At 40.7% G+C, this 20,684-nt stretch overlaps 1 protein-coding gene across 2 annotated transcripts; it reads left to right on the forward strand.

Moving 5' to 3' along the window:
- Window positions 1–9,050: 9,050 nt before the first annotated feature.
- Window positions 9,051–20,649, forward strand: UBE2J2 (ubiquitin conjugating enzyme E2 J2). Of its 2 annotated transcripts, none has more exons than XM_068171366.1 (7): window positions 9,051–9,223; window positions 11,192–11,322; window positions 13,789–13,829; window positions 14,477–14,579; window positions 15,402–15,540; window positions 17,682–17,762; window positions 18,754–19,275. In XM_068171366.1, the coding sequence occupies exons 2-7, from the start codon at window positions 11,192–11,194 to the stop codon at window positions 19,258–19,260; spliced, it is 1,002 nt and encodes a 333-aa protein (XP_068027467.1). In that variant the 5' UTR covers window positions 9,051–9,223; the 3' UTR covers window positions 19,261–19,275. The 2 variants fall into 2 exon arrangements, with proteins under 2 accessions (XP_068027467.1, XP_068027468.1); XM_068171367.1 differs by lacking the exon at window positions 18,754–19,275 and adding an exon at window positions 20,325–20,649 and having other exon boundaries at window positions 9,055–9,223.
- Window positions 20,650–20,684: the final 35 nt, after the last annotated feature.

Here is a 20,684-nt window from a genome sequence, read left to right on the forward strand (position 1 = left end):
TCCAATCCCAATTCCATTGCAATTCCATCGCAATCCCATCCCAATTACAATCCCAATCCAATCCCAATCCATCCCAATCCCAATCCCAACCCCATCCCCATCGCGGATTCGGGTGCTGAGATGGAAACAGAACCAAACCAACCGGGTTCAAATGGGGTTCTGGGCTCGTGGTTGGGTTAAAGAGTGGCAGAAGTGAGGGAGAAACGGATTTGGGGCTCCTTGGAGAACTCCCGGGATCCTTTTTGATCCTTTCCCACGTGAAACACAGCGCTGCAGGAAGCTGGGATGTGAAAATGGGAATCTTTGGGATGCAGATGGAGTTTCGAACCCCCATGATCTTTGATCCTTTCCCACGTGGGAAACAGCGCTGCGGGGATTGTTTTAAGGTGAAAATGGGAATTTTTGGGATCCAGGTAAGTTTAGAGCCTGCCTTTCCAAACTGGATTTTCTCTCCCACTGGAAGCTGTGAAACATCAGTGTTGGCAAAAAAAAAAAAAACAAAAAAACAAATTTCTTGTGAAATTTGGTTCAGAAAGAAGGGAGAAGGGCCAGAGGTGGAGGGAAAAAAACTCCCCTGATTTTGACTGATTTTAATCCTATTTACACTTGATTTATGCTGGATTTTGTTCTAGACACATGGAAATGTTTTAATTATTTAAATTTTTTTAATATTTAAACATTTAAAAATTTAAACTATTTATTTAAAATTTTGTCCAAGGCACATGGAAATTTTTAAATTATTTTTTACATTTTAAATTTTTAAATTATTTAAAATATTCAATTCCTATTGACCAGCTTTGACATTAAAAAAAAATTTCACAAATCACACCTAAAACCTGATTTAAATTAAACTTAAAAGAACACCATTATTTTAGAAAATAATAAAAAAAAATTATTTTCAAATTAAAATTTAAAATTTTAAAAATTAATTTTAATTTTTTTAAATTAAAATTTAATTTTTAATTTTTAAAATAATTTTCATTTTTAATGAAAAAGGAAACCCAGCTGAACGAAGAGCTGCAGCAGAGGCAGGTGATGAGCTAATTAGCTGAAATCTCATTAAAAACCCGGTCCTGTCACGCTCGTGTCTCTCCTCACCCCGCGTTGTGCAATGGAAAATGCAACAATGCAATTCTTGCACAAGGAGCACCGGAGGAAAAAATTCTTCTCCTGTTGCCTCACAGTGGCAGCAGCTCGGAAAAAAATCCCTCTAAAATTTCCTCCAGGAATTTTTTTTTTCCCTGGAAAATCGGGGAAAAAAAACCAGAATCACTCATGAAATATCCCAGTTTTGTTGGGTGATTTTTGGGGGTTTTTGTGGTGAAAAAAATCCTTCTAAAATTTCCTCCGGAAATTTTTTTTCCCTGGAAAATTGAGAAAAAAACCCCACAGCATCGCTCAGGAAAAAAATCTCTCTAAAATTTCCTCCAGGAATTTATTTTTCCAGGAAAATCAGGAAAAAAAAAAAAAACAGCATCGCTTAGAAAATATCCCAGTTTTGTTGGGTGATTTTTGGGGATTTTCGTGGTGGAAAAATCCCTCTAAAATTTCCTCCAGAATTTTTTTTTTCCTGGAAAATTGAGAAAAAAACCCACAGCATCGCTCAGGAAAAAAATCTCTCTAAAATTTCCTCCAGGAACTTATTTTTTCTGGAAAATCGGGAGAAAAACCCACATCGCTCAGAAAATATCCTGGATCTGTTGGGTGATTTTTGTGGTGGAAAAATCCCTCTAAAATTTCCTCCAGGAATTTTTTTTTTCCTGGAAAATCGGGGAAAAAAAACCAGCATCACTCAGGAAACATCCCAGTTTTGTTGGGTGATTTTTGGGGATTTTCGTGGTGGAAAAATCCCTCTAAAATTTCCTCCGGAAATTTTTTTTCCCTGGAAAATTGAGAAAAAAACCCACAGCATCACTCAGGAAAAAAATCTCTCTAAAATTTCCTCCAGGAACTTATTTTTTCTGGAAAATCGGGAAAAAAACCCACATCGCTCAGAAAATATCCTGGATCTGTTGGGTGATTTTTGTGGTGAAAAAATCCCTCTAAAATTTCCTCCAGGAATTTATTTTTCCAGGAAAATCAGGAAAAAAAAGCCAGCATCGCTTAGAAAATATCCCAGTTTTGTTGGGTGATTTTTTGGGATTTTCGTGGTGGAAAAATCCCTCTAAAATTTCATCTGGAAATTTTTTTTTCCTGGAAAATTGAGAAAAAAACCCCACAGCATCGCTCAGGAAAAAAATCTCTCTAAAATTTCCTCCAGGAACTTATTTTTTCTGGAAAATTGGGAAAAAAACCCACATCGCTCAGAAAATATCCTGGATCTGTTGGGTGATTTTTGTGGTGAAAAAATCCCTCTAAAATTTCCTCCAGGAATTTATTTTTCCAGGAAAATCAGGAAAAAAAAACCAGCATCGCTTAGAAAATATCCCAGTTTTGTTGGGTGATTTTTGGGGATTTTCGTGGTGGAAAAATCCCTCTAAAATTTCCTCCGGGAATTTTTTTTTTTTCCTGAAAAATTGGGGGAAAAAAATCAGTGCTGCTCAGAAAATATCCTGGATCTGTTGGGTGATTTTTGTGGTGGAAAAATCCCTCTAAAATTTCCTCCAGGAATTTTTTTTTTCCAGGAAAATCGAGGGAGAAAAAAAAAATTGGATCAGCATCACTCAGGAAATATCCCGGTTCTGTTGGGTGATTTTTGTGGTGAAAAAAATCCCTCTAAAATTTTTTCCAGGTTTGTTTTTTTCCAGGAAAATTGGGAAAAAAACCAGCATCGCTCAGGAAAAAATCCCTCTAAAATTTCCTCCAGGATTTTGTTTTTCCTGAAAAATTGGGGGAAAAAATCAGCATCACTCAGAAAATATCCTGGATCTGTTGGGTGATTTTTGTGGTGAAAAAATCCCTCTAAAATTTTTTCCAGGTTTGTTTTTTTCCAGGAAAATTGGGAAAAAAACCAGCATCGCTCAGGAAAAAATCCCTCTAAAATTTCCTCCAGGAATTTTTTTTTTTCCAGAAAAATTGGGGGAAAAAATCAGCGCTGCTCAGAAAATATCCTGGATCTGTTGCGTGATTTTTGTGGTGGAAAAATCCCTCTAAAATTTCCTCCAGGAATTTTTTTTTTTTCCCAGAAAAATTGGTAAAAAAACCAGCATCGCTCAGGAAATATCCTGGATCTGTTGGGTGATTTTCGTGGTGAAAAAATCCCTCTAAAATTTTTTCCAGGTTTGTTTTTCTCCAGGAAAATTGGGAAAAAAACCAGCATCGCTCAGGAAAAAATCCCTCTAAAATTTCCTCCAGGATTTTTTTTTTTCCTGAAAAATTGGGGGAAAAAATCAGCGCCGCTCAGAAAATATCCTGGATCTGTTGGGTGATTTTTGTGGTGAAAAAATCCCTCTAAAATTTTTTCCAGGTTTGTTTTTTTCCAGGAAAATTGGGAAAAAAACCAGCATCGCTCAGGAAAAAATCCCTCTAAAATTTCCTCCAGGATTTTTTTTTTTCCTGAAAAATTGGGGGAAAAAATCAGCGCCGCTCAGAAAATATCCTGGATCTGTTGGGTGATTTTTGTGGTGAAAAAATCCCTCTAAAATTTTTTCCAGGTTTGTTTTTTTCCAGGAAAATTGGGAAAAAAACCAGCATCGCTCAGGAAAAAATCCCTCTAAAATTTCCTCCAGGAATTTTTTTTTTTCCAGAAAAATTGGGGGAAAAAATCAGCGCTGCTCAGAAAATATCCTGGATCTGTTGGGTGATTTTTGTGGTGGAAAAATCCCTCTAAAATTTCCTCCAGGAATTTTTTTTTTTTCCCAGAAAAATTGGTAAAAAAACCAGCATCGCTCAGGAAATATCCTGGATCTGTTGGGTGATTTTCGTGGTGAAAAAATCCCTCTAAAATTTTTTCCAGGTTTGTTTTTTTCCAGGAAAATTGGGAAAAAACCAGCATCGCTCAGGAAAAAATCCCTCTAAAATTTCCTCCAGGATTTTGTTTTTTTTTCCTGAAAAATTGGGGGAAAAAATCAGCATCGCTCAGAAAATATCCTGGATCTGTTGGGTTATTTCTGTGGTGAAAAAATCCCTCTAAAATTTCCTCCAGGTTTTTTATTTTTTCCTGAAAAATGGGGGGAAAAAAATCAGCGCTGCTCAGAAAATATCCTGGATCTGTTGGGTGATTTTTGTGGTGAAAAAATCCCTCTAAAATTTTTTCCAGGTTTGTTTTTTTCCAGGAAAATTGGGAAAAAACCAGCATCGCTCAGGAAAAAATCCCTCTAAAATTTCCTCCAGGATTTTTTTTTTTCCCAGAAAAATTGGTAAAAAAACCAGCATCGCTCAGGAAATATCCTGGATCTGTTGGGTGATTTCTGTGGTGGAAAAATCTCTCTAAAATTTCCTCCAGGAATTTATTTTTTTCCTGAAAAATGGGGGGAAAAAAATCAGTGCTGCTCAGAAAATATCCTGGATCTGTTGGGTGATTTTTGTGGATTTTCGTGGAGAGAACTGGGGGAAAAAATTCCTTCACTGCTTAAAAATGTCATTTTTTTTTTGGATTTTTTTTTTGCTTCAAAAAGCAGAGATCGCGGAGATAAAACCCTGAGGAAGTCCTGGGGGGTGGCAGGGCTGGAATTAAAAATCCCGAGGAAGGCTGGAATTAAAAATTCGCACTGAGGCTGGAAATGATATTTAAAATTATATTTAAAACTATACTTAAATTATAGTAAAATTATATTTAGATAATATTAATAATGATATTAAAAATACATTTAAATTGTATTTAAATTATAAGAAAATTATATTAAAATTATGTATGGGAAATATACTAAAATATATTAATATATTATCCATTTAAATTATAATATAATAATATATTAATGTTATATTACCCTATATTAATTTTACTTCTATATTATCAGATATTATATTATACTATATTAATTATATATATATATATATATATATATATATACATACATATATACATATACATATATATTATTACATTATATTTATTATATTATGGCATTGTATTATATATTAATTTTACATTATATTATATATTAACTTTATATTATATTACACTATATTATACCATTATACTATATATTCATTATATATTATATTATATTCTAATGCATTATATTATATTACATTATAATATCACATTATTATATTACACTGTATTACACTGTTACACTATGTTACATTATATTATATTAATTATATTAATTATATTATATTAATTATATTATATTAATTATATTATATTATATTATATTATATTATATTATATTATATTATATTATATTATATTGTGTTATTTGTTATTATTCTATACATTCATTATATATTATAAATATTATAGTATAATGCATTACATTACATTATATTACATTATATTTTTATAATAGAATAATTACTCTTTTAATGCTAATTTTAACATTATATGAGCATTCTAGTCCATTAATATTCCGATATATTAATTTTTAGTATCTCTTTCACAGGCTCAGCTGGATGATAAAATGATTCTCAGCCATCTGATAAACCACTGGAACAGAAATAAAAATCGAATTATTAAAAAATGCCAATGTCAGGCAGCCAGAGTCGCAGGAGAGTTTCCCAGAGGGGAAAAAAATAAGGAATTCAGAGGGGGAAAAAAAGGAATTCAGGTGTCCCAGATGAAAAAAAATCCCATTTAATTCTCATAAACATAAACGATATAAATTAAAAATTCACTTTTTTACATTAAAACCCCATTTTCTACATTAAAAAAAATCCCTTTTAATTCCCATAAACATAAACGATATCAATAAAACATTAACTTTTACATTAAAGCCCTGTTTTCTACGTTAAAAACCCCTTTTAATTCCCATAAACATAAACGATATAAATTAAAAATTCACTTTTTTACATTAAAACCCCATTTTCTACATTAAAAAATCCCTTTTAATTCCCATAAACATTAACGATATCAATAAAACATTAACTTTTACATTAAAGCCCTGTTTTCTACATTAAAAACCCCTTTTAATTCCCATAAACATAAACGATATAAATAAAAAATTCACTTTTTTACATTAAAACCCCATTTTCTACATAAAAAATCCCATTTAATTCTCATAAACATAAATTCTATAAATAAAAAAATAACTTTTTAACACAAAAAAACCCATTTTCTATATAAAAATCCCATTTAATTCCCAGAAACATAAACTACATAAATAAAAAATGGCTTTTTATATTAAAAGTCCCATTTCCTACATAAAAAATCCCATTTAATTCTCATAAACATAAATTTTATAAATAAAAATTCACTTTTTTTACATTAAAACCCCGTTTTCTACATTAAAACTCCTTTTTAATTCCCATAAACATAAAGGACATAAATAAAAAGTTCACTTTTTTACATTAAAAACCTCATTTTCTACATTAAAAAATCCCATTTAATTCCCATAAACATAAATGATGTAATTAAAAATGAACTTTTTCACATGTAAACACAATTTTCTAGATAAAAAAACCCTTTTAATTCCCATAAACATACATTTCATAAATAAAAAATTCACTTTTTTTTACATTAAAACCCCCCAATTTCTATATTAAAATCCCATTTAATTCCCAGAAACATAAACGATATAAATAAAAAATGAATTTTTCTACACCCCTGCTGCTTCACCTGCCAGGCAGCTCTGATGGCACGGGGCTAATCCTTAATTAAAATGCTAATTAAGTTGTTAATTACTGTTTGTGCAGCGCCCCGGTGACGTCACCGGCCCTGGCGTGGCTTTGTCACCTCCCCTCAATGGCTCCACCCTCCTTAAAAATGAGATTTTTTTGGGGATTTTTCTCCTTAAAAATGAGGTTTTTTGGGATATTCCACATAAAAATGAAATTTTAATGGATATTCCTCCTTAAAAATAAGTTTTTTTTGGGCTATTCCTCATAAAAAATGAAATTTTAATGGTTATTCCTGGTTAAATATGAAGTTTTTTGGGGATATTCCTGGTTAAACATGAAGTTTTTTGGGGATATTCCTGGTTAAAAATGAGGTTTTTTAGGGTATTCCTGGTTAAAAATTAAGTTTTTTGGGATATTCCTCGTTTAAAAGGAGGGTTTTTTTGGGTTTTCCTCCTTAAAAATGAGGTTTTAGTGGGATTTTCCTCCTTAAAAAGGAGGTTTTTTGGGATATTCCTGGTTAAAAATGAAGTTTTTTTTGGATATTCCTCGTTTAAAAGGAGGTTTTTTGGGTTTTCCTCCTTAAAAATGAGTTTTTAGTGGGATTTTGCTCCCTAAAAATGAGGTTTTTTGGGATATTCCTGAATAAAATGAAGTTTTTTGGGATATTCCTCGTTTAAAAGGAGGGGTTTTTTTGGGTTTTCCTCCTTAAAAATGAGGTTTTTTGGGATCTTCCTCATTAAAAATGAATTTTTATGGGATATTCCTCAGTATAAATGAGGTTTTTTGGGATATTCTTCCGTAAAAAGGAGAAATTTTTTTTGTATTTTCCTCCTTAAATTGAGGTTTTAGTGGATATTTCTCATTAAAAAAATGAGTTTATATGGGCTATTCCTCGTTCAAAATGAGTTTTTAGTGGATATTCCTCGTCCAAAATGAGTTTTTTGGGGATTTTCCTCCTTAAAAATGAGGGGTTTTTTGGCATTTTCCTCCTTAAAAATGAGGTTTTAGTGGATATTCCTCGTTAAAAATGAGGTTTTAGTGGATATTCCTCGTTAAAAATGAGGTTTTAGTGGATATTTCTCATTAAAAATGAGGTTTTAGTGGATATTCCTCGTTAAAATTAGGTTTTAGTGGATATTCCTCCTTAAAAATGAGTTTTTAGTGGATATTCTTAGTTCAAAATGAGTTTTTAGTGGATATTTCTCATTAAAAATGAGGTTTTAGTGGATTTTCCTCCTTAAAAATGAGGGGTTTTTTTTGGGTTTTCCTCCTTAAAAATGAGGTTTTAGTGGATATTCCTCGTTCAAAATGAGGTTTTAGTTGATATTTCTCATTAAAAATGAGGTTTTAGTGGATATTCCTCGTTAAAAATGAGGTTTTAGTGGATATTCCTCGTTAAAAATGAGGTTTTAGTGGATATTCTTCGTTCAAAATGAATTTTTAGTGGCTATTTCTCATTAAAAATGAGTTTTTAGTGGATATTCCTCGTTCAAAATGAGTTTTTAGAGGCTATTCCTCCTTAAAAATGAGGGTTTTTTTTGGCATTTTCCTCCTTAAAAATGAGTTTTTAGTGGATATTCCTCGTTCAAAATGAGTTTTTAGTGGATATTCCTCGTTAAAAATGAGGTTTTAGTGGATATTCTTCGTTCAAAATGAGTTTTTAGTGGATATTTCTCATTAAAAATGAGGGGTTTTTTTGGCATTTTCCTCATTAAAAATGAGGTTTTAGTGGATATTCCTCGTTAAAAATGAGGTTTTAGTTGATATTCCTCGTTAAAATTAGGTTTTAGTGGATATTCCTCCTTAAAAATGAGTTTTTAGTGGACATTCCTCGTTCAAAATGAGTTTTTAGTGGATATTTCTCATTAAAAATTAGTTTTTAGTGGATATTCCTCGTTCAAAATGAGTTTTTAGAGGCTATTCCTCGTTCAAAATGAGTTTTTAGTGGGCATTCCTCGTTCAAAATGAGTTTTTAGTGGATATTTCTCATTAAAAATGAGTTTTTACAGGCTATTCCTCGTTCAAAATGAGTTTTCATGGGACATGCCTCGTTACAAATTAGCTTTTTTTGGGACATTTCTCGTTAAAAAATTAGGTTTTACATGCTGAGCCCTCTTTCTGCCAGCTGCCGCGCCCGGGTCACCCTTCCCGCTGGGGCAGTGTCGCGATCGGGAGCCTTTGCCCGCGTTATGTCGCGACAGGGAGCGCGCGCTGCCGGCCCGGCCCCGCCCCCGCTCCCCTCACGGCTCCCGCCACGGCGCGCGCCCCGGAAACGGAACCCGCGCGCGGCCCCGGAAGCGGAACCCGCGCGCGGCCCCGGAAACGGAACCCGCGCGCGACCCCCGGAAGCGGAACCCGCGCGCGACCCCCGGAAGCGCCGCCGCTCCTTCCCGGAAGCGCCGCCCCGCGCCGCCATCTTGGCTGGAGCCGTGAGGGAGCCGCGGCCGCCGCTGCCCGCCCCGCCCGCTCCGCCGCCATCGCGGCCCGGCCGCCGCTCCCCGCCTGCCTCCCTCCCTCGGCCGCGGGCAGGAGGGGCCGCCCGGGGCCCGGCGGCCGCGGAGAGGTGAGCGGGGCTGCGCCGGCAGCGGGCGGGGAGGGACGGGCGGGCTGCCTTCCTGTCTCCCTCCTCCTCCTCACCTCTGCCGTTCTCCTTCTCCCTCCGTTTTCCCTTCCCTCCCTTTTCCACCTTTCCCTTCTCTCTTTCCACCCTTCCTTTCCTCGGCTGCCTTCCTGTTTCCCCCCCTCTGCCGTTCTCCTCCCTCCCTCCTTTCCCTCTGTTTCTCCTTCCTCCCTCATTTTCCATCTCCTGTTTCTCCCTCGGCTTCCCTCTCTCCCTTTTCCACCTTTCCTCGCTCTCAGTCCCTCCCTTCCTCTTTCCCTTCTTCCCTCCCTCTCTGGTTCCTTTTTCCCCTTCATTCCCTCCTTTTCCCCTTCATTCCCTCCTTTTCCCCTTCATTCCCTCCTTTTCCCCTTCATTCCCTCCTTTTCCCCTTCATTCCCTCCTTTCCTTTTCCCTCTTTCCCTTTCAATCTCTCTCTTTACGTCTCCCTTTTCCCCCTTCCCCTTTTCCTTTTCTTCCCCTTCTTCTCTTTTTCCCCTCCTTCTCTCCTCTCCCTTTCATCCTCTCCCTTTCTCTTTCCCTTTTTCTTTTCCTGTTTCCTCTTTTTCTCCTCTCTTTTAGTCATTCCTCCCTTTTCCCCTCCCCTTTTTACCCCCCCTTTCCCTCCTTTTCCCCCATTTTTCCTCATTTTTCCCCTTACCCCCTCTCTTTTTTCCCCTCTTTCCTCCCCCTTTTCTTCCCCCTTTTCCACAGTTCTCCTTAAAAATTCAAATAATCAAATTTAAATCCAAATCATTGGATTTATATCCCAAATACACCCCATAAAGTGGATTTTATAAAATCTGGAGAAATGTTCCACGAAGCTCCGTGCTTATTAAAATTGCACTTGTTAATTTGTGTTAATTAGATTATATTATTAAGATTTTCCATGATTCTTGCTCTGTAAAAATCCGAATAATTCAATTTCTATCTCAAATGCAACCAGGTTGTATTTGAGATATAAATTAAATAATTTAATTAATAATTAAATTAATTCGTATTGATGAAATAATTTATATCAATATCCCAAGGGATTTTATTATTAAGATTTTCCATGATTCTTGCTCCTTAAAAATCCAAATAATTCCGTTTCTATCTTGTATTTGAGATATAAATTAATCTGCATGAATAAATTAATTTGTACAAATAAATTAATCTGTATTGATGAAATAATTTGTGTTGATACATTAATTTATATTAATATCCCAAGGGATTTTATTATTAAGATTTTCCATGATTCTTGCTCCTTAAAACTCCAAATAATTCAGTTTCTATCTCGAATACAACCAAGTTGGATTTGAGATATAAATTAACTTGTATAAATAAATTAATTTGTATTGAATAACTTATTTGTGTTTATAAATTCATTTATATTAATATCTCAAGGGATTTTATTATTAAGATTTTCCATGATTCTTGCTCCTTAAAACTCCAAATAATTCAGTTTCTATCTCGAATACAACCAAGTTGGATTTGAGATATAAATTAACTTATATGAATAAATTAATTTGTATTGAATAATTTATTTGTGTTTATAAATTCATTTATATTAATATCTCAAGGGATTTTATTATTAAGATTTTCCATGATTCTTGCTCCTTAAAACTCCAAATAATTCAGTTTCTATCTTGAATACAAGGCTGTATTTGAGGTATAAATTACTTTATTTACAACCAAGTTGTATTTGAGATATAAATTAATTTGTATGAATAAATTAATTAGTGTTGATGAATTAATTTGTATCAGCGTCCCAAGGGATTTTATTATTAAGGTTTTCCACGATTCTTGCTCTGTAAAAATCCCAATAATTCCATTTCCCCCTCACCCTCACCCACGGAGAGGATTTTGTGAAGCCCTGTGCTTCCTGAAGTGGCGTTAGTGACTGTTAATGAGTGGGTTGGGCTCTGATTGCTGATTTAATTGGTGACCCAGATGAGCGGCAGCGGCAATAAGAGGGCCCCCACCACAGCCACGCAGAGGCTGAAGCAGGATTACCTGAGGATCAAAAAGGATCCAGTGCCTTACATCTGTGCTGAGCCCCTGCCCTCCAACATCCTGGAATGGTGGGGACTGGGAAATGGGGATGGGGATGGGAAATGGGAGTGGGAATTGGGGGTGGGAGGGGAATTGGGAGTGGGAATTGGGGGTGGGATGGGAATTGGGATGGGGAGTGGGAAATGGGGAAGGGGAATTGGGATGGGGAGGGAATTGGGAGTGGGAAATGGGGATGGGAGTGGGAATTGGGGTGGGAAGGGAATTGAGAGTGGGAATTGGGGTGGGAAGGGAATTGGGAGTGGGAAATGGGGATGGGGAGAGCATTGGGAGTGGGAAATGGGGATGGGAGGGGAATTGGGAGTGGGAATTGGGGTGGGAAGGGAATTGAGAGTGGGAATTGGGGTGGGAAGGGAATTGAGAGTGGGAAATGGGGATGGGGAGAGCATTGGGAGTGGGAAATGGGGGTGGGATGGGAATTGGGAGTGGGAAATGGGGGTGGGATGGGAATTGGGAGTGGGAAATGGGGGTGGGATGGGAATTGGGATGGGGAGTGGGAATTGGGGATGGGGAGGGAATTGGGAGTGGGAAATGGGGGTGGGAAATAGGGAATTGGGAGTGGGAATGGGAAATGGGGATGGAGAGGGAATTGAGAGTGGGAATTGGGGATGGGGAGAGCATTGGGAGTGGGAAATGGGGGTGGGATGGGGAGTGGGAAATGGGGATGGGAAGGGAATTGAGAGTGGGAATTGGGGATGGGGAGGGAATTGGGAATGGGAAATGTGGGTGGAAAGGGAAATGGGAGTGGGAAATGGGGATGGGGAGAGCATTGGGAGTGGGAAATGGGGGTGGGAAGGGAAATGGGAGTGGGAAATGGGGGTGGGATGGGGAGTGGGAAATGGGGATGGGGAGGGAATTGGGAGTGGGAAATGGGGGTGGGAAATAGGGAATTGGGAGTGGGAATGGGAAATGGGGATGGGGAGGGAATTGAGAGTGGGAATTGGGGATGGGGAGAGTATTGGGAGTGGGAAATGGGGGTGGGATGGGGATTGGGAAATGGGGATGGGAAGGGAATTGAGAGTGGGAATTGGGGATGGGGAGGGAATTGGGAGTGGGAAATGGGGGTGGGATGGGAATTGGGAGTGGGAATTGGGGTGGGAAGGGGAATTGGGATGGGGAATGGGAAATGGGGATGGGGAGGGAATTGAGAGTGGGAAATGGGAATGGGGAGAGCATTGGGAGTGGGAAATGGGGGTGGGAGGGGAATTGGGAGTGGGAATTGGGATTGGGATGGGGAGTGGGAAATGGGGATGGGGAGAGCATTGGGGGTGGGATGGGGAGTGGGAAATGGGGATGGGAAGGGAATTGAGAGTGGGAATTGGGGATGGGGAGGGAATTGGGAGTGGGAGTGGGAAACGGGGATGGGAGGGGAATTGAGAGTGGGAAATGGGGATGGGAGGGGAATTGAGAGTGGGAAATGGGGGTGGGAAGGGGAATTGGGATGGGGAATGGGAATTGGGGATGGGGAGGGAATTGGGAGTGGGAAATGGGGGTGGGATGGGAATTGGGAGTGGGAATTGGGGATGGGGAGGGAATTGGGAGTGGGAAATAGGGATGGGAGGGGAATTGAGAGTGGGAATTGTGGATGGGGAGAGCATTGGGAGTGGGAAATGGGGGTGGGATGGGAATTGGGATGGGGAGTGGGAAATGATGATGGGGAGGGAACTGGGAGTGGGAAATGGGGGTGGGAATTGGGGATGGAGAGGGAATTAGGAGTGGGAGTTAGGGTTGGGAAGGGGAATTGAGGTGGGAATTAGAGTGGGGAATTGAGAAATGGGAATTGGGGTGGGAAATAGGGTGGGGAAGGGGAAATGGGAATGGGAAGGGAATTGGAGTAGGAAATGGGGATGGGAATAGAGGTGGGAAATGGGGGATGGGGAGGGAATTGGGAGTGGGAGTTAGGGTTGGGAAGGGGAATTGGGGTGGGAAATAGGGATGGGGAGTGGGAGTGGAAATGGGGATGGGAATGGGAGTGGGGAAATTGGGAGGGAATTGGGGATGGGAAATGGAAATGAGGATGGTAACGGGAGTGGAAATGGGGATGGGAATTGGGAATAGAAAATGGGGATGGAGACTGGGAATTGGAATTGGGGATTGGGATTGGGAAATTGGCTGGGAATTGGAAGGGGAGATTTGGAGATGGGGGATTAGGGGTGGGGATGAGAATGGGATTAGGCATGGGTATTGAGGGTGGGGAAGGAATTGGGGATAGAGAAATGGGGATGGGAGTTGGGTGGATTGTCTCTCTCCTGGGAGTTGGGGTGGGAGCTGGGTGGGCTGTTCCTCACTCCTGGAGCTGGGTGGAATTCCCAGGGGGAATTCCTCACTCCTGGGCAGAAGTTGTTTCCCAGGCTGTCAGGTCTGACTCCCTCTCTCCTGGAGCCTGGGCAGGCGGAGAGGGGAAACTTTGCCTGAGGCTGATGCTGATTCTTTGGGGTCTTTGTGGTTTCCCAGTGTTCTATTCCCCTTTTTTCCAGGCACTACGTGGTGCGAGGGCCTGAGCTGACCCCATATGAAGGTACATCCCTGCCTGGGGGTTTGCGTGGAGATCCAGGAATTCCGGAGGGTGGGAAAAGGCAAAACAATCCCACTAAAAACAGCTCCAGAAACTGGGGAAGAGGGGAAGAAATAGGGATGCTGCTGTCAGTCATTCTTCTCTTATTAAGAGCTTTAATAAAATAAAATTTAGGTTAAACTGCAAGCAAATATTAAATTTCTTCATGTTTTACAGCAAATATTCTCTAATTTATGACAAAGACAATATCAAAAATTCCCATTTTTACAACAGAAATGTTCTCAGTGATATGGGAGTAAAACTTACTTGACCCGTTTTTGGGTAGGAGAAGAAATAAAGCAGGGAAATTGGGAATTGGAATTGGGGTGGGAATTATTAATTAAATATAATTTATTTATCCCATTTTCTGGGTAGTTTAGAAGAAATAAAGCAGGGGAATTGGGATGGGAATTATTAATTAAATACAGTTTTTAACCCATTTTTTGAGTAGTTTAGTAGAAATAATGTAGATAAATTGGGGTGATAATTACTAAATGTAATTATTTAACCCATTTTTGGCTGGTTTAGGAGAAGGAATAATGTAAGGGAATTGAGGATGGGAATTTTTTATTAAATATAACTCATTTAACCCATTTTCTGCTGGTTTGCAGGTGGATATTACCACGGAAAATTAATATTCCCTAGAGAATTCCCTTTCAAACCCCCCAGTATTTATATGATCACCCCCAATGGAAGGTTCAAGTGCAACACAAGGTAAGGACTCCTTCCGAGTATTCCAGCCATTCCCACCCCAAATCAAGGATTCCTTCCCAATCCCCCTGCCATTTCCATCCCAGCCATTCCCACCCCAAATCAAGGACTCCTTCCCAGTATTCCAGCCCTTCCCATCCCAGCCATTCCCATCCCAAATCAAGGAGTCTTCCCAACATTCCAGCCATTCCCATCCCAAATCAAGGACTCCTTCCCAACATTCCAGCCATTCCCATCCCAAATCAAGGATCCCTTCCCAACATTCCAGCCATTCCCATCCCAAATCAAGGATTCCTTCCCAACATCCCAGCCATTCCAATTCCATCTGTGTCTCATTCCAAATCAAGGCCTCCTTCCCAACATCCCAGATCAAGAACATCCCAGATCCCAGACATTCCCATCCCAAATCAAGGACTCCTTCCCAATATTCCTGCCATTCCCAACCCAAATCAAGGAGTCCTTCCCAACATCCCAGACATTCCCATCCCAGCTGGGTCCCATCCCAAATCATGGACTCCTTCCCAATCCCCCACCATTCCCATTCCAAATCAAGGCCTCCTTCCCAACATCCCAGACATTCCCATTCCAAATCAAGGCCTCCTTCCCAATATTCCTGCCATTCCCAACCCAAATCAAGGATTCCTTCCCAATCCCCCACCATTCCCATCCCAAATCAAGGACTCCTTCCCAGTATTCCAGCCCTTCCCACCCCAAATCAAGGAGTCTTCCCAACATTCCAGGCATTCCCATCCCAAATCAAGGAGTCCTTCCCAGCAGCCCAGCCTTGCCCCCAGTCCCCGTTCCCAGCTCTGTTTCCGTGGGCAGGCTGTGTCTGTCCATCACGGATTTCCACCCGGACACCTGGAACCCGGCCTGGTCCGTGTCCACCATCCTGACGGGGCTGCTGAGCTTCATGGTGGAGAAAGGGCCCACCCTGGGCAGCATCGAGACCTCCGAGTTCACCGTGAGTGACCGGGGAGATCCCGGGGAGAGCTCGGGGGGAATCCCAGGAAATCTGGGGTAGCTCGGGGGAGAAATCCCACAAAATCTGGGATAGCTCGGGGGGAATCCCCGAAAATGTGGGATAGCTCAGGGGGGAAATCCCACAAAATCTGGGATACCTCAGGGGGGAATCCCAGAAAATCTGGGATAGCTCGGGGGGGAAATCCCACAAAATCTGGGATAGCTCGGGGGGGGAAATCCCACAAAAATCTGGGATAGCTCAGGGGGAAATCCCAGAAAATCTGGGATAGCTCAGGGGGAAATCCCAGAAAATCTGGGATAGCTCAGGGGGGAAATCTCACAAAATCTGGGATAGCTCGGGGGGGGAATCTCACAAAATCTGGGATAGCTCAGGGAGAAATCCCACAAAATCTGGGATAACTTGGGGGGGAAATCCCACAAAATCTGGGATAACTCGGGGGGGAAATCCCTCAAAATCTGGGATAGCTCGGGGGGAAATCCCTCAAAATCTGGGATAGCTCGGGGGGAAATCCCTCAAAATCTGGGATAGCTCGGGGGGGAAATCCCACAAAATCTGGGATAGCTCAGGGGGAAATCCCACAAAATCTGGGATAGCTCAGGGGGAAATCCCAGAAAATCTGGGATAGCTCAGGGGGAAATCCCAGGGAATCTGGGATAGCTTGGGGGGAAAAATCCAGAAAATTTTGGCTATCTTAGGGGGAAATTCCCACAAAATTTGGGATATCTCAGGGGGTAAATCCCAGGGAATCTGAGATAGTTCGGGAGGAAATCACAGGGAATTTGGGATAGCTCGGGGGGAAATTCCCACAAAATTTGGGCTATTTCAGGATTAAATCCCATGAAATTTGGGCTACCTTGGGGGGAGAATCCAGAAATTTGGGATATCTCAGGGGTAAATCCCATGAAATTTGGGATATCTTGGGGGGTACATCCTACAGATCTTGGGATATCTTGGGGGGTAAATTTTGGGATATCTCGGGGGGAAAATCCCACAGAATTTGGGATATCGCAGGGGTAAATCCCAGGAAATTTGGGATATCTCAGGGGGTAAAGCCTGCCTGGGATTTGTTGCCCTGATTTTTAAAAGTGTTACGTTTTCTTTTATAGTTCTTCTTGAATTTTTTAAAGTTCTCATCAAACTTCTTTATCTTTCTGATAATGATTACGCGTCAGAGTAATCATTAATAATTAATTATGTAATCATTAGTATTTCTAGAATGATAATTATTGTATAGTACAATAATTATAGAATTGTATTTTAATTATGTAATGTTATATTAATAAGTAACATAATATTGATGTAATATTAACTTTACATTAACATTAATTATATTTTAATTATATTATATATTGATTTTGATTATAGTAATATTTTATACAATAATTTTATAATATTACATTAATTAATTGTATGTTAATTATTAATAATTTTATCTGTTATATATTCAATATCCTCACAGATTTGATGTTTTAAGTGTTATAAACCATTTGGGAAGTTTTGGGAATTCTGGAAGATCTCAGGGACTTAAGCCTGGCTGGGATTTTGTTCCTTTTTCCTTGACCCTGATCAAAAATTAACATAATTTATATCTACACACATTAATTTTAGTGACAAATGCTCAATTTTAAGAGCTAAAAACCACTTGGGAAAGCTTTGAGAATTTGGGAAAATTCAGGAAAATTTGGGAGTTCTCAGGGACTAAAGCCTGGCTGGGATTTTGTTCCTTTTTTCCAGCCCTTTTTTCTTGACCCTGATCAAAAATTAACATCATTTATATGGACAGACATTAATTTTAGTGAAAAATGCTCAGTTTTAAGAGCTAAAAACCACTTGGGAAACTTTGGGAATTTGGGAAAATTTGGGAGATCTCAGGGATTAAAGCCTGGCTGGGATTCCCAGCCTCTCCCACAAAACCCTGATCCCACAGCATCAAAAATTAACATAATTTTGTGCCTATAAACCTCCATTTTAGTCAATAATCCTCACAAATGTGATGTTTTAAATGTTAAAAACCACTTGCTTTGAGATTTGCACTGTTCTGGTGGGAAATCAGGTGTGGAATTGAAATAAATGGATTTAATTTTCAGGGAGTTGCTGATAAATCTGGTTTTTCTCCCCAGAAAAGGCAGCTGGCTGCACAGAGCTTAGCATTTAATTTAAAAGATAAAGTCTTCTGTGAGCTCTTCCCTGAGGTGGTGGAGGTAAGCAAATCTTCATTAATTGTTCATTTTTCCTACAAAAAAAATCAGTTTTGATGAAACAAAATCTCCCAAATCACTAATTTCCACTTTCCCACCCGAATTTTCTCCTCCCCTCTCCAGGAAATGAAGCAAAAGCACCCAAATCATCCCAATTTTTTTCTTCCATTCTGCAGGAAATCAGACAAAAACACCCAAATCACCCCAGTTTCCCTTCTCACCATTCAGTCCTCTCGCCATTTTCAGGAAATCAGACAAAAGCCCCCAAATCACCCAAAATTCCATTGAATTTTCTGTTCCCCTGTGCAGGAACTCAACCAAAACCACCCAAATCACCCCTGTTTTCTCCTCCTCTTTTGCAGGAACTCAAACAAAAGCCCCACTTCCCCCCAAAATTCCGCTTTCCCACCCAATTTCCTCTCCCCTTTTCCAGGAAATGAAACAAAAGCAGCCAAATAATCCAAATTTTTCTCTTCACCTGTTCAGGAAATCAAACAAAAGCACCCAAATCCCTCAAATTTCCATTGAATTTTCTGTTCCCCCATGCAGGAACTCAAACAAAAGCCCCCAAAATTCTGCTTTCCCACCCAATTTCCTCTCCCCTTTTCTGGGAACTCAAACAAAAGCTCCCAAATCCCCCAAATTTCCACTTTCCCACTCATTTTTCTCTCCCCTTTTCCAGGAAATGAAGCAAAAGCAGAAAGCCCAGGACGAGCTGAACTCCAGACCTCCCTCTCTGCCCCTCCCCAAATTCCTTTTTCCTGTTCAATTTTCTCTCAATTCCCTCTTTCCCTCAAACAAAACCACCCAAATCCCACCAAAATTCTGCTTTCCCACCCCATTTCCTCTCCCCTTTTCCAGGAACTCAAACAAAAGCCCCCAAATTTCCACTTTCCCACTGAATTTCCTCTCCCCTTTTCCAGGGACTCAAACAAAAGCCCCCAAATCCCCCAAATTTCCACTTTCCCACTCATTTTTCTCTCCCCTTTTCCAGGAAATGAAGCAAAAGCAGAAAGCACAGGACGAGCTGAGCTCCAGACCTCCCTCTCTGCCCCTCCCCAAATTCCTTTTTCCTGTTCAATTTTCTCTCAATTCCCTCTTTCCCTCAAACAAAACCACCCAAATCCCACCAAAATTCTGCTTTCCCACCCCATTTCCTCTCCCCTTTTCCAGGAACTCAAACAAAAGCCCCCAGATCCCCCAAATTTCCACTTTCCCACTGAATTTCCTCTCCCCTTTTCCAGGAAATGAAGCAAAAGCAGAAAGCACAGGACGAGCTGAGCTCCAGACCTCCCTCTCTGCCCCTCCCCAAATTCCTTTTTCCTGTTCAATTTTCTCTCAATTCCCTCTTTCCCTCAAACAAAACCACCCAAATCCCACCAAAATTCTGCTTTCCCACCCCATTTCCTCTCCCCTTTTCCAGGAACTCAAACAAAAGCCCCCAGATCCCCCAAATTTCCACTTTCCCACTCATTTTTCTCTCCCCTTTTCCAGGAAATGAAGCAAAAGCAGAAAGCACAGGACGAGCTGAGCTCCAGACCTCCCTCTCTGCCCCTCCCCAAATTCCTTTTTCCTGTTCAATTTTCTCTCAATTCCCTCTTTCCCTCAAACAAAACCACCCAAATCCCACCAAAATTCTGCTTTCCCACCCAATTTCCTCTCCCCTTTTCCAGGAACTCAAACAAAAGCTCCCAAATCCCCCAAATTTCCACTTCCCCACTGAATTTCCTCTCCCCTTTTCCAGGAAATGAGGCAAAAGCAGAAAGCACAGGACGAGCTGAGCTCCAGACCTCCCTCTCTGCCCCTCCCCAAATTCCTTTTTCCTGTTCAATTTTCTCTCAATTCCCTCTTTCCCTCAAACAAAACCACCCAAATCCCACCAAAATTCTGCTTTCCCACCCCATTTCCTCTCCCCTTTTCCAGGAACTCAAACAAAAGCCCCCAAATCCCCCAAATTTCCACTTTCCCACTGAATTTCCTCTCCCCTTTTCCAGGAACTCAAACAAAAGCCCCCAGATCCCCCAAATTTCCACTTTCCCACTGAATTTCCTCTCCCCTTTTCCAGGAAATGAAGCAAAAGCAGAAAGCACAGGACGAGCTGAGCTCCAGACCTCCCTCTCTGCCCCTCCCCAAATTCCTTTTTCCTGTTCAATTTTCTCTCAATTCCCTCTTTCCCTCAAACAAAACCACCCAAATCCCACCAAAATTCTGCTTTCCCACCCAATTTCCTCTCCCCTTTTCCAGGAACTCAAACAAAAGCCCCCAGATCCCCCAAATTTCCACTTTCCCACTCATTTTTCTCTCCCCTTTTCCAGGAAATGAAGCAAAAGCAGAAAGCACAGGACGAGCTGAGCTCCAGACCTCCCTCTCTGCCCCTCCCCAAATTCCTTTTTCCTGTTCAATTTTCTCTCAATTCCCTCTTTCCCTCAAACAAAACCACCCAAATCCCACCAAAATTCTGCTTTCCCACCCAATTTCCTCTCCCCTTTTCCAGGAACTCAAACAAAAGCCCCCAGATCCCCCAAATTTCCACTTTCCCACTCATTTTTCTCTCCCCTTTTCCAGGAAATGAAGCAAAAGCAGAAAGCACAGGACGAGCTGAGCTCCAGACCTCCCTCTCTGCCCCTCCCCGACGTGGTGCCGGACGGGGACGCCCACTTTGGGCACAACGGGCACCCCCTGCTCCACGGGCACGTGGCCCTGGCCCCCGGGCACGCCGGGGGGCTGCAGCAGCCCCCCAGGAACCACGGACTCTTGGGGGGAGCCCTGGCGAACTTGTTTGTCATCGTGGGCTTCGCCGCCTTCGCCTACACAGTCAAGTACGTGCTGAGGAGCATAGCCCAGGAGTGAGATCCTGAGAAGACCAAATTTTACCGGGGTTTTGGGGTGGCTGGGGCTCTTTGGGGGGAAATTTGGGGTTTTTGC

The sequence above is a fragment of the Anomalospiza imberbis genome, chromosome 23 (assembly GCF_031753505.1).
Source record: "Anomalospiza imberbis isolate Cuckoo-Finch-1a 21T00152 chromosome 23, ASM3175350v1, whole genome shotgun sequence".
NCBI lineage: Eukaryota > Metazoa > Chordata > Aves > Passeriformes > Viduidae > Anomalospiza > Anomalospiza imberbis.

What these genes read in the sequence shown, in the direction of transcription:
- UBE2J2 (XM_068171366.1), top strand. Translation starts at nt 11,192, where the DNA reads ATGAGCGGCAGCGGCAATAAGAGGGCCCCCACCACAGCCACGCAGAGG. An exon ending in AGGTTCAAGTGCAACACAAG is followed by an intron (nt 14,580 to 15,401) that starts GTAAGGACTCCT and finishes TTCCGTGGGCAG; the next exon opens with GCTGTGTCTGTCCATCACGG. An exon ending in TCGAGACCTCCGAGTTCACC is followed by an intron (nt 15,541 to 17,681) that starts GTGAGTGACCGG and finishes TTTTCTCCCCAG; the next exon opens with AAAAGGCAGCTGGCTGCACA.